The sequence below is a fragment of the Hyperolius riggenbachi genome, chromosome 3 (genome assembly GCF_040937935.1).
Source record: "Hyperolius riggenbachi isolate aHypRig1 chromosome 3, aHypRig1.pri, whole genome shotgun sequence".
NCBI lineage: Eukaryota > Metazoa > Chordata > Amphibia > Anura > Hyperoliidae > Hyperolius > Hyperolius riggenbachi.
The window spans coordinates 66,084,254-66,101,640 of NC_090648.1; the positions used below are offsets into that span (position 1 = coordinate 66,084,254).

The window sequence follows — 17,387 nt, forward strand, 5'->3', positions numbered from 1 at the left end:
ATCTATCTATCTACATCCTATCTATCTATCTATCTATCTATCTATCTATCTATCTATCTATCTATCTATATATCTATCTACAGTATCTATCTATCTATCTATCTATCTATCCATCTATCTATCTACATCCTATCTATCTATCTATCTATCTATCTATCTATCTATCTATCTATCTATCTATCTACAGTATCTATCTATCTATCTATCTATCCATCTATCTATCTACATCCTATCTATCTATCTATCTATCTATCTATCTATCTATCTATCTATCTATCTATCTATCTATCTACAGTATCTATCTATCTATCTATCTATCCATCTATCTATCTACATCCTATCTATCTATCTATCTATCTATCTATCTATCTATCTATTTATATATCTATCGATCGATCGATCGATCGATCTATCTACAGTATCTATCTATCTATCTATCTATCCATCTATCTATCTACATCCTATCTATCTATCTATCTATCTATCTATCTATCTATCTACAGTATCTATCTATCTATCTATCTACAGTATCTATCTATCTATCTATCTACATCCTATCTATCTATCTATCTATCCATCTATCTATCTATCTATCCATCTATCTATCTACATCCTATCTATCTATCTATCTATCTATCTATCTATCCATCTATCTATCTACATCCTATCTATCTATCTATCTATCTATCTATCTATCAATCTATCTATCTATCTACACCCTATCTACATCCTATCTATCTATCTATCTATCTATCTATCTATCTATCTATCTATCTACATCCTATCTGTCTATCTATCTATCTATCTATCTATCCATCTATCTATCTACATCCTATCTATCTATCTATCTATCTATCTATCTATCTATCTATCTATCTATCTATCTATCTATCTATCTATCTATCTACACCCTATCTACATCCTATCTATCTATCTATCAATCTATCTATCTATCTACACCCTATCTACATCCTATCTATCTATCTATCTATCTATCTATCTATCTATCTATCTATCTATCTATCTATCTACATCCTATCTAGGTATTTATGCTTGTCCATGCATTTTTTTTTTAAAAAGACCAACTTTAAGTTATTTTCTAAATACCAGGAGAAGCTCATATGGCGCTTTTACGAAGGATTTTGTTTTAGCATTTCTTGTGCATTTGGTATTTGAGTATTGAAGGCATCTGAATCAAAACATGTGAAGGAGAAATAGATAAGTGCAGTGGGGGAATCTAGCTATGTCTGCATACTTTTCTCATTGCGTTTAGGGGCCGGGGCCTGCTTTTGTGTGACGCCCTGCTCAGCCAGTAGTCACACGTGGAGATTTCACACCAGAACTATTAGATGGGCTCAGTGGTGCAGTGTGCAGGGTTTTTTTATAGCACACATTAAAGGACAACCGAGGTAACATGATGAGATAGACATGTGTATGTACAGTGCCAAGCACACAAATAATTAGGCTGTGTTGCTTTTTTTCTTTCTCTGCGTGAAAGAGTTAAACATGAGGTGTGCAAGTGACAGTTTCTGTCCGGGAATCAGGAATATCTTTATAAAGAATAAAAGCCTTGCTGAGAATCCCCTATGAAGAGATGGACTAGTCCAAAACCTGTCACTTCTGTCAGATTTCTGCTACCTACTGTAAGTGACAGCAACATAGGAGAAAAGTAATTCATGGCTCATTTTACTCTGGGAAAAATGTTCTTCTTATTTGTATGTGTTTTCACATATTTTACATTTTAAGGTTTCTTTAACCCTTTAAGGTGTCATTGAGCAGAGACAATAAAACAGTAAAAACCTAAAAACTAGATTTAAATATAAAATAAAACTGCAGGATATCTAAAAAAAGTCATTTTTAGGAGAAGGAGGATAGATACACCTGGTTTTCTCATCAATTATTTTAACCTCGGTTGCCCTTTAATAAAAGAATAATAATTCGGTAGAGTCTTGGTTATCCGGCACTGAAAGGGATGATGTCGGATAAATGGTCTTTCTAGTTGCTGGAGAGTCAATGTCAAAAATAGGCCAAGCTAATACAGTGCTATACCCCGCTCTCTATACATTAACTCTGTATTACACTAAAATTAAAATGTGTTATTACATTAAAATACAGCAATAAAGTATATTAACCTTGGAGGAACCCAGTCTTTAAAGGACACTTGAAGTTAGAAGAATATGGAGGCTGCCATATTTATTTCCTGTTAAACAATACCAGTTGCCTGGCAGCCCTGCTGATCTGTTTGGCTGCAGTAGTGTCTGAATCACACCAGAAACAAGCATGCAGCTAATCTTGTCAGATCTGACAATATTGTCTAAAACACTTGATCTGCTGCATGCTTGTTCAGGGGCTATGGCTAAAACGTATTAGAGGCAGAGGATCACTAGGATTGCCAGACAACTGGTATTGCTTAATAGGAAATAAGTTTGGCCTCCATATCCCTTTCACTTCAGTTGTCCTTGAAGCACAGCAGAGCCTACAAACAGCCTAAGAGGTTTGCCTTCACCACTGAGTACTGCGGAGCTTCGTGCTGGTTGGTAGAGAGTGTTGGTTAGTTGAGTTACAGATAACTGGGACTCTGCTGTAGTCTTGTTTGTGGGAGTGTTGGGTGTTGCGCATATTGTTATCCGTCATGGCTTTGTGATGATTTCACACACCCTGTGTCCAGTGTTGAGGGCTGGCTGTGTGGTGTGCGGTGGGGAAATCAGAATGTCAGTGACAGGAGAACGTGTGGCCGGCAGCCTCTAGCAATCTATTCTTGGTGAAAAGGAGATCTGTAAGAGGAAGTTTTAATGTGTGCAGACTGTTAACCACTTCACACACCCTGCACATCACCGGACACACACACAATGCACGCACTGGCAGCCATAGTTGCACCCACAGTATATACACACACTGCACACACATACACAGTATACACACATACACAGTATACACACACACACACACACAGTATACACACACACACTGCACACACATACACAGTATACACACACACTGCACACACACTGCGCGCACACACACACACACACTGCGCGCACACACACACACACACACACACACACACTGCGCACACACACACACTGCGCACACACACACACACACACACACTGCGCACACACACTGCACACACACACACACACACACACACACACACACACACAACACACACACACAGTATACACAAACACACTGCACACTGCGCACACACACACACACTACGCATACACACACTGCACACACTGCATGCACACACACACACACTACGCATACACACACTGCACACACACTGCATGCACACACACACACACATACTGCATATACATACTGCATACATGCACACACACACTGCATGCACACACACACACACATACTGCATATACATACTGCATACATGCACACACACACTGCATGCACACACACACACACACACACACACACACACACACACACACACACACACACACACACACACACACACACACACACACACACACACACGTACTGCACATACACACTGCACACACACACACACACACACACACACATACACTGCACACACAGGCAGCCATCTGTGCGCACACACACATGGTGGAGGAGTCACATCTGGCTATCCGTACTGGGGGGAGGGGGGCTACTTCTGGTTATCTATACTAGGGGTCCCTTCTGGCTACTTATACTGAGGGGGCTACCTCTGGCTCCCTATATACTACGCCTTCTATATACTGGGGTCCATATCTGTCTGCGTATACACTGGGAAACTACCTGGGGCTATCTAATACTGGTGGTACCAGTGTATAGCATTACTGGGGGGGGGGGGTACTTAATACTGGCTACCTAAAACGGGTGTGTAATGGGGAGAGGGGCACAAAGGTGCGTTATAATTTTTTTTTGGGGGGGGGGGGGGGGGCCTTGGTTACTAGAAACACCCCTGGCCTGCTGGCTGATATTGGAGGCAACCTATGGCTGCTGGCCAACATTGGGAAGACCACAGTTTGCAGCAAATATTGGTGACTGGGGGCCAAATGTGGTTACAAATAATATTTATTAGTGAAAGTCTTTTCTTCTGGGCCAGAACTCCCCATCCCTCATTTTCCGACAGAGGAGCAGGACTGCAATGGTTGTTCTGATAATTGCATTCTCCTTAAATGATCGCAAAAACACATCACAAAGGGCCCGTTTAATAAATCTGATGCAGCAAATGTTATCAGGTGATGAAAGTTGGCAATACTCATGCAGGTCACAACAGAACATAGTGGGATTACCTGGGGTTTCAGGAGTTATTGGTCACCTGGGGTGCACTAATACCATCCCTGGTGTGTGTGCGTGCGTGTGTGCGTGCGTGTGTGCGTGCGTGTGTGCGTGCGTGTGTGTGTGTGTGTGTGTGCGTGTGTGTGTGTGTGTGTGTGTGAGAGTGTGTGTGTGTGTGTGTGTGTGTTAGAAGGAGGGAGGAGGTGTTATTATAGTGCTAGCCTTTAAGCCTGGCACACACCTTCAATTTGGATTGGCCAATCACTGACCAATGTTACCACCACCATATAGTATGAGAGCTTACCTACACAATCTGCTCATAGTATTCAATATCTGTTGGCCTTCATACTACACGAAGGTGGTAAAATTGGCCAATCATTGACAAATCAAAATTGAAGTGTGCAAAATGCACAGAACTATTGTATCAAGACAGTGAGCCATTGACAAATGTGAAGATTAAATAAAGTGTACCTGAGACCAAAGAGGTCTCAGGTTTTATACTTACCTGGGGCTTCCTCCAGCTGCCTTGAGACCGCTTGGTCCCTCACTGTCTCCCCGGGCCTCTCCTGTGTCCCGCTGGATTACCCGGTAATCCGGGTGAGTAACGCTTCATCACGTATGCGCGGCCCGTCTGTGTGCAACGAATCGCTACTCGGCCACACTAGCGGGCCTTCCAACGGGAGACAAGAGCGGCCCGGGGAGACAATAAGGAACTAAGCGGCCTCATGGCGGCTGGAGGAGGCTACAGGTAAGTATAAAACCTGAGACCTCTTTGGTCTTAATAGAACCCATGTGAGGTTGTGAACATCGATCTCCTTGCTGCAGACATGTGATTGCTTGTGCTCCTCCCCAGGTGATCTGCGCATCCATGTGTCCTACTGATGAGAAGAGTATGCCTCCGGACCGCCCACATGCCACCATGGATGAGGACTGCAGCCCTGCTGAGAGACAATCTGGGACATCAGTTGTTCCTTTACCATCCGGTTCTCCAGCCTCGCCCGCCGAAGGCATCACAGATGAGAAGCGCGCACCTTTAAGGAGAGATGAGCTGCCCGCCCATGTGCCAGTCATCACCTTGGGACATAGCCGGGTGGCACTACCTCCAGAACTGACAACCCTACGCCCTGTTCCCTCACTAATGCTGTCACTGCCGGGGATACGAGCGCCTGTCTTTCCATCGCAGTTCCATGCCCATACCTATCTGCCCAGGTAAGGTCTATGTGTAGATAACTATAAACGGCAGGATTGCTGGATAGGGTAACGCAAGTGCATTAACCACTTCCGCCCGCAGGTATTTTTCACCTTATGGACGAGAGGAATTTTCACATTTCAGAGCTTCTCCCTTTCATCCCCCAATAACTTTATCACTACTTATCACAACAAAATGATCTATACCTTGTTTTTTCCCGCCACCAATTAGGCTTTCTTTGGGTGGTACGTTATGCTAAGAATTATTTTATTCTAAATGCATTATAATGGGAATAATTAGAAACAATTGAAACAATTCGTTATTTCTCATTTTTTAGCCGTTATAATTTTAAAATAAAACGTAAAACTGTGAATAAAAGCCACAAATTTTATTTGCCCAGTTGTCCCAGTTATTGCAACATTTAAATGATATCCCTAGCACAATGTATGGTGACAATATTTTATTTGGAAATAAAGGTGCATGTTTTCAGTTTTACATCTATCACTAATTGCAAGCACATAATTTAATAATAATATACCCTCTTGACATACAGTGCTGCTCATAATTATATTCATACCAATTTTGACTTAAAGTTACTTGTATTCAACCAGCAAGTAATTTTTGGATGGCAAATTACATACGTGTCTCCCAAAAGATAATAAGACGATGTACAAGAGGCATTATTGGGGGAAAAACAAAACATTTCTCAGCTTTTACTTACATTTGAGCAAAAAGCATCCAGTCCAAAATGATTCATATACTTTACAAACTGTCACAGTCTGTGGGAAAATCCAAAGTTCAATACCATTCCAAATAGTCCAAGCTGTTCTAAAGTATTCTAATTACCATGATTAATTGGGAACAGCTGTTTAATCAACTCAACAGGTGAAAAACAGCAGTTCTCTGCAGTTGGTTTGTGGACAGTCATGGCTAAGACAAAGGAACTCAAGGGGGACCTGCGTATTGTGGCTGCTTGCAAGTCAGGAAAGGGCTACAAGTCCATTTTTAAATGTTTTCAAGTTCCAGTGGCTACAGTGCAAAGTATTATTAAAAAATATAAGATGTTCCACACTGTGGAAAATCTCACAGGATATGGTCGGAAGCCAAAAGTGACACTTGTGCTGGCCAGGAGGATATTGAGAGAGGTGACAAAAAATCCAAGGATCACCTCCAAAGCCATCCTGGTGAATCTGGGCTCTGCTGGTGGCAATGTCTCAAGGCAGACAATCCAACAGACACTGCACACTGCTGAGTTTCATGGATGTAGACCAAGAAGGACGCCACTTCTCCAGATAAGACACACACAAAAGCTCGCTTGGTCCTTGCAAATGCTCATATGGACAGAGAAGAAGACTTCTGGTCTTCTCTGTCATGGTCAGATGAAACAAATTGAATTGTTAGGTCACAATGATGTTTCCTTCATTTGGTGTAAAAAAGGAGAAGCCTTCAACCCAAAGAACACCATCCCCGCTGTCAAGCATGTCCTAACTAGAGGCGATGTGCCTGGATATATGTATGTTTATTCTTATCATTGACCCCTGTGGCTAGGGTCCAATTCGGTGCACTCCCCCTTCCCCTGTATGTTTGTCAGCATGCAGACAGCTTATGCTGGTGTATGCGCATGGTGCACATGGACACATAACGTTAGCTCCCTTGTGCGATTGGTAAGATGCACTGTCTTTCCCAGGAGAGGAAGTTAGGATGTGTGCTCCTAATCCATTGATAGGTTTGATGCAATGAATGTGTTTGCATGTCTGCACTATGCATGTTACAGGGCCAGAGTTAGGACACCTATGTTTACCTGGGTACTTCTGCGCAGTATAGGTGACTAAGCATAAGAATGCATTCTTCTGTGAACTAAAACCCTGGCTTTTAATTTAGCTGTAGGGATAACAGTTGTGCCTGGATGAGTAAATCTGTGAATGCATTTGTTTGAACATTTGCATGTAAGTGTGCGAAGGGTTAATTGATTTTTTCTGTTTCTAGCCACACCCCCTTCAGCACCTCCCTGTCCCTAATAATTTATTTAATGTCCTAACGAGAGGCGATGTGCCTGGATATATGTATGTTTATTCTTATCATTGACCCCTGTGGCTAGGGTCCAATTCGGTGCACTCCCCCTTCCCCTGTATGTTTGTCAGCATGCAGACAGCTTATGCTGGTGTATGCGCATGGTGCACATGGACACATAACGTTAGCTCCCTTGTGCGATTGGTAAGATGCACTGTCTTTCCCAGGAGAGGAAGTTAGGATGTGTGCTCCTAATCCATTGATAGGTTTGATGCAATTAATGTGTTTGCATGTCTGCACTATGCATGTTACAGGGCCAGAGTTAGGACACCTATGTTTACCTGGGTACTTCTGCGCAGTATAGGTGACTAAGCATAAGAATGCATTCTTCTGTGAACTAAAACCCTGGCTTTTAATTTAGCTGTAGGGATAACAGTTGTGCCTGGATGAGTAAATCTGTGAATGCATTTGTTTGAACATTTGCATGTGAGTGTGCGAAGGGTTAATTGATTTTTTCACCTTATGGACGAGAGGAATTTTCACATTTCAAAGCTTCTCCCTTTCATCCCCCAATAACTTTATCACTACTTATCACAACAAAATGATCTATACCTTGTTTTTTCCCGCCACCAATTAGGCTTTCTTTGGGTGGTACGTTATGCTAAGAATTATTTTATTCTAAATGCATTATAATGGGAATAATTAGAAACAATTGAAACAATTCGTTATTTCTCATTTTTTAGCCGTTATAATTTTAAAATAAAACGTAAAACTGTGAATAAAAGCCACAAATTTTATTTGCCCAGTTGTCCCGATTATTGCAACATTTAAATGATATCCCTAGCACAATGTATGGTGACAATATGTTATTTGGAAATAAAGGTGCATGTTTTCAGTTTTACATCTATCACTAATTGCAAGCACATAATTTAATAATAATATACCCTCTTGACATACAGTGCTGCTCATAATTATATTCATACCAATTTTAACTTAAAGTTACTTGTATTCAACCAGCAAGTAATTTTTGGATGGCAAATTACATACGTGTCTCTCAAAAGATAATAAGACGATGTACAAGAGGCATTATTGGGGGAAAAACAAAACATTTCTCAGCTTTTACTTACATTTGAGCAAAAAGCATCCAGTCCAAAATGATTCATATACTTTACAAACTGTCACAGTCTGTGGGAAAATCCAAAGTTCAATACCATTCCAAATAGTCCAAGCTGTTCTAAAGTATTCTAATTACCATGATTAATTGGGAACAGCTGTTTAATCAACTCAACAGGTGAAAAACAGCAGTTCTCTGCAGTTGGTTTGTGGACAGTCATGGCTAAGACAAAGGAACTCAAGGGGGACCTGCGTATTGTGGCTGCTTGCAAGTCAGGAAAGGGCTACAAGTCCATTTTTAAATGTTTTCAAGTTCCAGTGGCTACAGTGCAAAGTATTATTAAAAAATATAAGATGTTCCACACTGTGGAAAATCTCACAGGATATGGTCGGAAGCCAAAAGTGACACTTGTGCTGGCCAGGAGGATATTGAGAGAGGTGACAAATCCAAGGATCACCTCCAAAGCCATCCTGGTGAATCTGGGCTCTGCTGGTGGCAATGTCTCAAGGCAGACAATCCAACAGACACTGCACACTGCTGAGTTTCATGGATGTAGACCAAGAAGGACGCCACTTCTCCAGATAAGACACACACAAAAGCTCGCTTGGTCCTTGCAAATGCTCATATGGACAGAGAAGAAGACTTCTGGTCTTCTCTGTCATGGTCAGATGAAACAAATTGAATTGTTAGGTCACAATGATGTTTCCTTCATTTGGTGTAAAAAAGGAGAAGCCTTCAACCCAAAGAACACCATCCCCGCTGTCAAGCATGTCCTAACTAGAGGCGATGTGCCTGGATATATGTATGTTTATTCTTATCATTGACCCCTGTGGCTAGGGTCCAATTCGGTGCACTCCCCCTTCCCCTGTATGTTTGTCAGCATGCAGACAGCTTATGCTGGTGTATGCGCATGGTGCACATGGACACATAAAGTTAGCTCCCTTGTGCGATTGGTAAGATGCACTGTCTTTCCTAGGAGAGGAAGTTAGGATGTGTGCTCCTAATCCATTGATAGGTTTGATGCAATGAATGTGTTTGCATGTCTGCACTATGCATGTTACAGGGCCAGAGTTAGGACACCTATGTTTACCTGGGTACTTCTGCGCAGCACTGCCCCTCCCATTCCATGTGCAGCACTGCCCCTCCCATTCCATGTGCAGCACTGCCCCTCCCATTCTATGTGCAGCACTGCCCCCCCCATTCCATGTGCATTCCCTCTTATTCCATGTGCAGCACCGCCCCTCCTTTTCCATGTGCAGCACTGCCCCTCCCATTCCATGTGCAGCACTGCCCCTCCCATTCCATGTGCATCCTCTCTTATTCCATGTGCAGCACCGCCCCTCTCATTCCATGTGCAGCACCGCCCCTCCTTTTTCATGTGCAGCACTGCCCCTCCCATTCCATGTGCAGCACCGCCCCTCTCATTCCTGTATTTACAAATTAGCTTCTTTGCCGTGGCAAAGGAGATTCCCGAGCTGACACAGCTGATAGATCAAACAGTGTTGCCAACTCATCCCTTTAAATACTGACACATATGAATTACACAGGTTTCGTGGCTAGGTAGATGCAGTTAAAGGGAACCTTAACTGAATGGAGGGTAAAGAGTTTCACTTACCTGGGGCTATTACCAGCCCCCTGCAGCAGTCCTGTGCCCTCGGCACCGCTCTGGAATCCTCTGATCCCCCGCTGTCACTAAGTTTCGTTTTTGACGACTCACCAGTCGCCGGCCTCCATGCGTATTATTGGACGCATTCACCAATGCAATTAGCGCTATTGCGGACCGCAACGCGTACAAAAATAGAGGATTCCAGAGCGGCGCCGAGGGCACAGGACTGCTGCAGGGGGCTGGTAATAGCCCCAGGTAAGTGAAACTCTTTACCCCCCATTCAGTTAAGGTTCCCTGATTGTGTGTAAGTAGCCCCAGAACCTGTATAACTTAGATGTGTCAGTAATTAAAGGGATGAGTTGGCAACACTGAGATCAAATTATGGTAGTGATTACTCACAGATGAGGGGGAATTAGACCGGCTAAACTAACTCTCTGAATACATACAGGGTATGTTTTACTCAGTTTTCTTTCTGTCCTGTGCAAGAGTTCAGGTCCACTTCAAGCCATAGACCATGAACAAGCAACCAGAGATCAGATGACACATCTGACAAGATTAGCTGCATGCTGGTTTCAGATGTGTGATTTAGACCCTACTGACCAGAAAGATCAGCAGGACAGCCAGGCAACTGGTATTGTTTAATAGTAAATAAATATGGCAGCTTTAATAGGTGTTACACCTCGTGTTCCTTTTGAGTATGTATTATCTATCCCCACCGAAAATTAAATTGCTGATTAAATTATCCTCAGCCCTCCATAGGTGCCAAATGGTTCTCTGAGGAGCTAGATTCGTGAATAAAATTACTACATCCGTTGCAATGAATACCTCACTGGTTGGCTACAGGACAATGGCTTTGATTCATAAAGCATTACCGCATTCGGTAATGCAGAAAACAGCTGACTTTACCGAGCACTAAGGAAAATGTCAATTCATAAAAGCTGTTACCACATGAAAAGTTGAAATTCCCGAGCAGTGAGGTAAATTACCGCCTTGTGCGGTGATTATCTCATCACGTCAGTAAATGTCAATTCATAAAGACTAGAACCGGGGTGCCCAATAGGTGAATAACAATCTACCAGTAGATCGCAACCGCCTTCTAAGTAGATTGCGGCTGCTTTGCCGCGTCCTGTCAAATTTAGCTGTAGCGTGATCGCGGCTGTCAGAATTTTGCTGTATCTAAATTCTGAAAGCCGCAGTTGCTAAGCAGCATATTTTGACAGCCGCGGCAGGAGCAAATGGTGAGCATCTCCTCTCCCTCCAGGCTCTGTGAATGGTGATGCAAAAACATGTGGCCACGCCTCCCCCAGGTCTTCACACACAGTTGTTTGCCATCTTGTGAGGAGAGGAGTCTGAACGGAGGCTGGAGGTTTTGCTGCTGCACTGAAATGGGACTGAATGGAGGCAGGAGGCAAGGTGGGCATAGATTTTGGTGCTGGTGGTGGGTCGGGGGGATGGATTCCTTGACTGAGTCTATTTTTTGTGTCGGTGTTTGGGAGGGGGAGGGGATTGGGGATTTTGTGATTACCGTATGGGACTATACAGTATCTATGGCTGCTATGTGTGTATTGTCTATACTGGGGAGGGGGGAAGAACGATCATGAAGCTATGTGCTGTGGGGGGGATGGGGGGAAGAGCAATCGCGAAGCCACGTGCTGGGGGGGGGGGGGGGGGCGTGGGATGTAGAGAATGATTCTGTGTGACTATGTGCTGCCAACTATGCTGGGATGGGGCGTTTGGGCGTGTGTGCGTGCGTGTGGGTTTGTGCATGCATGGAAATGTTGGTATATCTCCTAGACTTGGTCATTTTAAAAGTAGCTCGCGACCCAAAAAAGTGTGGGCACCCCTGACTAGAACATATGGTAATTCCCAGAAACAATACCGGCAGCTCTGTTCTGTTGGAAAGTGCAGAGAATGTGTGGTAACTCACAGAAGCAGACCGGGATTACCTATGACTGACAGGAGAAGAGAGCCAATATAAACAGCCTATGTCTGTCTATGTTGATAGGATTCAAGGCCTTCTCGGGAAGGCCAAGCTTTTCTACCCCCCAGGCCGAAGAGAGGAGAGAGAATGGAACAAAAAGAGGTATCCCCTGGAACCATTCAGATGTTTAACCCTTTAGGTTCCTGTTTGAAGATGCAGAGGAGCTAGCGGGAAAATCACCTAAGCACAGCATGTTTAATGTTTCTTGAAGTTCTTATAAGTTGTGGCAATAAAATAAAGTGTTAAGACAGACTAATGGACAGATTCAGAGGGAGCAGAGGCAGTTTAACAAACATGTACACTCCAAAGCGATGTTGGGGATGCCTCTTACTATTGTAATGACCTCACTGCACGGACAGTATGTAACAAAACAGAGACAGCTCCACAGAGTTCTGCTGTTACTGAACAGGTTTTGTCAATTGAAGCCAGTAAATTACCGCACCTGTGAAAATATTTATGAATTAGCAAACAAAAGTCTAAAATTGCGGTATTTTAATGACCAGATTTTTTTTTTATCACACAGCCCTTTATGAAAGGAGGCCAATGGCTTTAATTCATCAAGCATTACCACATTCGGCAATGCTGAAAAGAGCTGGTTTTTCAAAGCATGTTGTAAAATGTCAATTCATCAATGTTGTTACTGCATGGCAGGCTGAAATTACACAGCAGTGAGGTAAATTACAGACTTGTGTGGTAAACACCTCAATATATGTCAGCAAATGTCAATTCATCAAGATTACAGCATGCGGTAAAGCCCAGTATCATGCTCGATGGTTACCGGCAGCACCGGTATGTCGGAAATAGTGGGGAGAGAGTGTATGGTAGCCATGACTCACAGAAGCAGAGAGGGTTTACCTATGACTGACAGGAGCAGAGAGCTAATAGCAAAAGCCTCTGTTTCTGCAAGTCCCTGTAATAGGATGCGAGAGGGTCAAGCTTTTCTACCCCCAGGCAGAGGAGGAGAGAGATCCCGATCAAAGAGATTTCCCCTGCAGCCCTTTGGACGTTCAATCCTTTAGGTTCCTGTTTGAAGATGCAGAGGAGCTAGTGGGGAAATCATCTAAGCATGGCATGTTTAAAGATTCTCGGAGTTCATGTAAGCTGTGGCAATAACATAAGATGCTAAGAAAGACTAATAGACATATTCACAGGGAGCAGAGGGAGTATAACAAACATGTTCATTCCAAAGGGATGTTAGGATGCCTCTTACTATTGTAATGCCGTCACTGCACGGAACAGCAGTGAATTGAAGCTATGGGCTTTGGTAAATTACCGAACTTTTCTGCACGTGTGAAAATCTTTAAAAAAAAGTCTAAAAAACTGAATGCTGTATTTTTCCGACTTGTTTTTTCCCCCCCGAACAACCTTTGATGAATCGACGCCAACGTCCCCTTTTTCTCTGAAGAACTGGAATGTTTGGCTGGACTCTCCTTGTGGGATACACTTTCTTCTCCGATCTTATCCACCTCAAACAATATTGCATATCATACTTCAGGTACTTCATTTGGAAACTCTGGAATGTAAGCTTCCTAGAAGCGATAGTCGCTTCCTAGAAACCATAGCAACAGTTCACTGTTTGGTAGAAAAACATGCCCCAGATTCTCTATTCTCTGCTTGATGGCTGAGACAGGAAGTAAACTCGCCATAATCGCTTCCAGGTTTTCTGCAATGAGTAACTCATTATATGAGTATTCTCATCTAAGGCCTTATTCTATTGCAATTGTTACAGGGAACCTAAACTGAGAAGGATATGGATTTTTCCTTTTAAAATAATACCAGTTGCCTGACTCTCCTGCTGATCCTGTGTCTCTAACACTTTTAGCCACAGTCCCTCATCTAGCATGCAGATCAGGTGCTCTGACTGAAGTCTGACTGGATTAGCTGCATGCTTGTTTCAGGTGTGTGAATCATATACTATTGCAGCTAAAGACATCAGCGGGAATGCCAGGCAACTGGTATTGTTTAAAATGAAACATCCATATCCCTCTCAGTTAAGGTTCCTTTTAAAATTAGGGCTGTTTCTGGCTATTGTGGTTCCCCAGGCAAGGCCCCTATTTTCTCCTTACCCAATAGGAAGATCATAACTTACATCAATTAGTTTTGGGAGCACCAATAGGAAATTGATAGCTTACACAGAAAGAATGTTGTTTCTTAAAATAAGTTTGTAAAGGATACACAAATAATGACCAGACCACATTCGATAACAGATTTTAGGGGTGTGCATCAACTATCATACTGTTTATGTACAGTCTGGGACATTACAGGTTAGAATATTGTCCTGGATATCCAATCAGAGTTGCAACAATTGACACAGTAATGCCCATTTAGGTGTGAAAACACCATCCATTTCTTTCCTAATGGAACTAGCAGTTGGCCATAAGAATTCCATAGAGTACACTGTGCTAATACTAGCTCTGTGGTGACCCCTCCTTCAGTTGTCACCCTGGGCATCTGCCTGGTTTGCCTATGCCCTAAAAAAGACCTTGGTAAAATAGAAACAAAGGGAAGACAATCGAGAGCCCACTAAGTGAATGTGAGATAATGTTTGTAATAATGAGAAACTACTCACAAGACTAGTTTACCTCCAAGGCAAACACTGGATAAGCAGGTGGGGATTTTTTCCTGTCCCCACTCAGATTAAGAAGTCGCTCTCTGTAAGTTTGGAAAAGTGGGCAAAAAGTATAAAATATATTTAAAAAGTTGAAAAAAAGGGGTAGGGGGTATGACACAAAGGCGCTGACGGAATCTAAATGGCTCCTTTTGTATTTTGCCTGAAGAAGCAGGCTGTTGACTCACAAAACGCGTTGCACCAATTTTTGGAGTATGAAATAAATGATTGTTCCTAAATGTACTGTAATCTTTCGAGTGTTCTGTGAGGAGGTAAGTCCATCACTACCCCTAACCCCCCTTTTTTTAAACTGTTTTTAATATATTATATACTTTACTGGCACCTGTTTCAACAAAAAAATAGTTGCTGAACATGAATTTTCTGGCTGATTTAGTTGTCTTGTGCTGCCTTTGCATGCTGAGCGGTAGAAAGCTGTTTGTGTGTATTTATCTTGCTGGTTGATTTGTGTTGTTTTTGCTGAGTTTTCTCCAATACCCAAAGTGTTGTACTTTGCAGCGTTTTAAATGGAAGGCTTTTAGCTCCTAAATCCACTTCAGAGAATCCTGGTTGTTCTGGGTGTCCATTATCTGACTGGGTACCCCGTATTACCAGTTAGATAAGGCTTACCACATAAAGAACCCTACAAATCCAACTGTTGCAATCAGGGCTGTGGAGTCGGTACAAAAATTCCGACTCCTTGACTCTGACTCCACAGCCCTTACAGGACTATAGAATGGGTACAAAAATTATCCAACTCCGACTCCTCAGTTTATGAAACCACCGACTCCAGGTACCTAAAAATGTCTACGACTCCTCGACTCCAACTCCACAGCCCTGGTTGCACTGATGAGGGGCAAACACCCTGAACCAGCTGTACATGAGGCTTCAATGTGATATTTCACTTTCATTAGCACAATGGCTATGGTTTATCCACACGACTACATGAGTCATTTAGTAATTTAATGTTAGTGAACATCATGCAACCGGCTCGAAACCTCTAAAAGGACCTGTAAACGTTTTTTTTAAAAAATCTGTTGGGAATTAGAAACATTCTATACAGAGCCGGGACAAAGTTCTCCAGCACCCAAGGCTGAGGCACCATAGTGCGCCCCTCCAGCCCTCCCACCCCATCCATCACACACTGATTGCTATTAGACTAAGAGGCACCCCAGGGCCCCCAACCCCTCGAACACCTTAATCTCTAGTTATCTGGCTTTCACTCACTGCCATGTATCCTCTTTTCTTATTTCTCTCTGCTTCAAACATAATAGACGAATAATAGCTCAGTGAGTTGTGCGCCCGTCCTACACTGCACCCTGAGGCTTCAGCCTCTCTCGCCTCTGCCTCAGCCCAGCCCTGATTCTATATTTTGAGCAATGTACATCCCCAGAAACTTTCATGATCGTGAAGAGTGTATTTACCTAAGTAAGAAATCTGAAATGTTGGGATGAATTCACTAAACTGTGGTAAGCAGAATAACATGCATAAACTCTTGCGCGCGATGAGTAGAACATAGTGCATTGCATGTAATGTATTGCGTTCTGCTCTACATTAAGACTTTACGTATATTATTATGCTTACCGCAATTTAGCAAATACACCCCATTGTGTGCAAAATTCCTGATCTGAACTGAGAGGGAGAGTTGCTTTTTAATGAACAAAGTGGAATATCGCTTCAGTCTTAAGTATTATACAAGTCCTAACATAAGGTAACAAAAGCACAATTAAATAAATTAGTACAAACCCTTATTAATTGAAGAAGAAGTACCAAGTTTATATAATTTATATAACTGTATGTAGTAGAAATATGTAAATCCACAACATTTCTATAGAATTTAAGTCAGGACTCAACCATTCCAAAGACATTTTTTCTGCTTTAAGGGCACCTGAAGTTTTATGACATGACTTAATAAAATAAACATATGTATGCAAATCTAATTTAAAAGTGGCCGGTGTTCCTTTTTGCTTGCTGTAAGGCCTGAGATTAAGATCCAGGGCCTGTATGCAATTAACTTTTCTTAACTACTTTAGGACCTTGATGGTTGAAATCTACACCCTGTTTTGATGGCCACCTGCCTGCTAGGGCGTAGATTTCAATCAACCGACGCCACGCGTTCTTGCCTTTTTCGTTGCTCCCGACGATCTCGTCACTGTCTCCCCGCCGCAGCTCACTCACACTGCTGTCTCTATAGCTAGAAGCCCTGTGAGCAGGTCAGGAGCAGATTTCATTGGCTCCTGAGTCCTGACCCTGTCTATCAATGTAAGCCGCTCCCATTGGCTTACATTTATAGGTGGGGTCAGGAGCCAATGACAGCGGCTCCTGACCGGCTCACAGGAACTCTGCCATCATAGAGACGTCAGAGTGGGTGGCCCAGGTTCCTGACGTGCGGCGGTGGCAGCGATTGCGGCGGGTAAGTGCAGCAATTCGTTGGTATTTGTCGCTGTACCACCATTTCTTGTACTAGCAGTCTTTAGTTCTTAAGGGGGCAGAGAGGGCTGGTACTTAACCACTTGAGGACCCACCCTTTACCCCCCCTTAAGGACCAGCGCTGTTTTAGGTGATCTGTGCTGGGTGGGCTCTGCAGCCCCCAGCACAGATCAAAGGGCACTCAGAGCGATCAGATCGCCC

General features: G+C 43.0%; 1 protein-coding gene across 1 annotated transcript in view; it reads left to right on the forward strand.

Moving 5' to 3' along the window:
- The window catches only part of LYL1 (LYL1 basic helix-loop-helix family member), a 36,636-nt gene that overhangs the window by 3,292 nt on the left and 15,957 nt on the right, over positions 1-17,387 (forward strand). Inside the window, exon 2 of the mRNA XM_068272185.1 lies at positions 5,105-5,460. Coding sequence (XP_068128286.1) covers positions 5,105-5,460 — 356 coding nt within the window. The remainder of the gene's footprint in view (positions 1-5,104; positions 5,461-17,387) is intronic.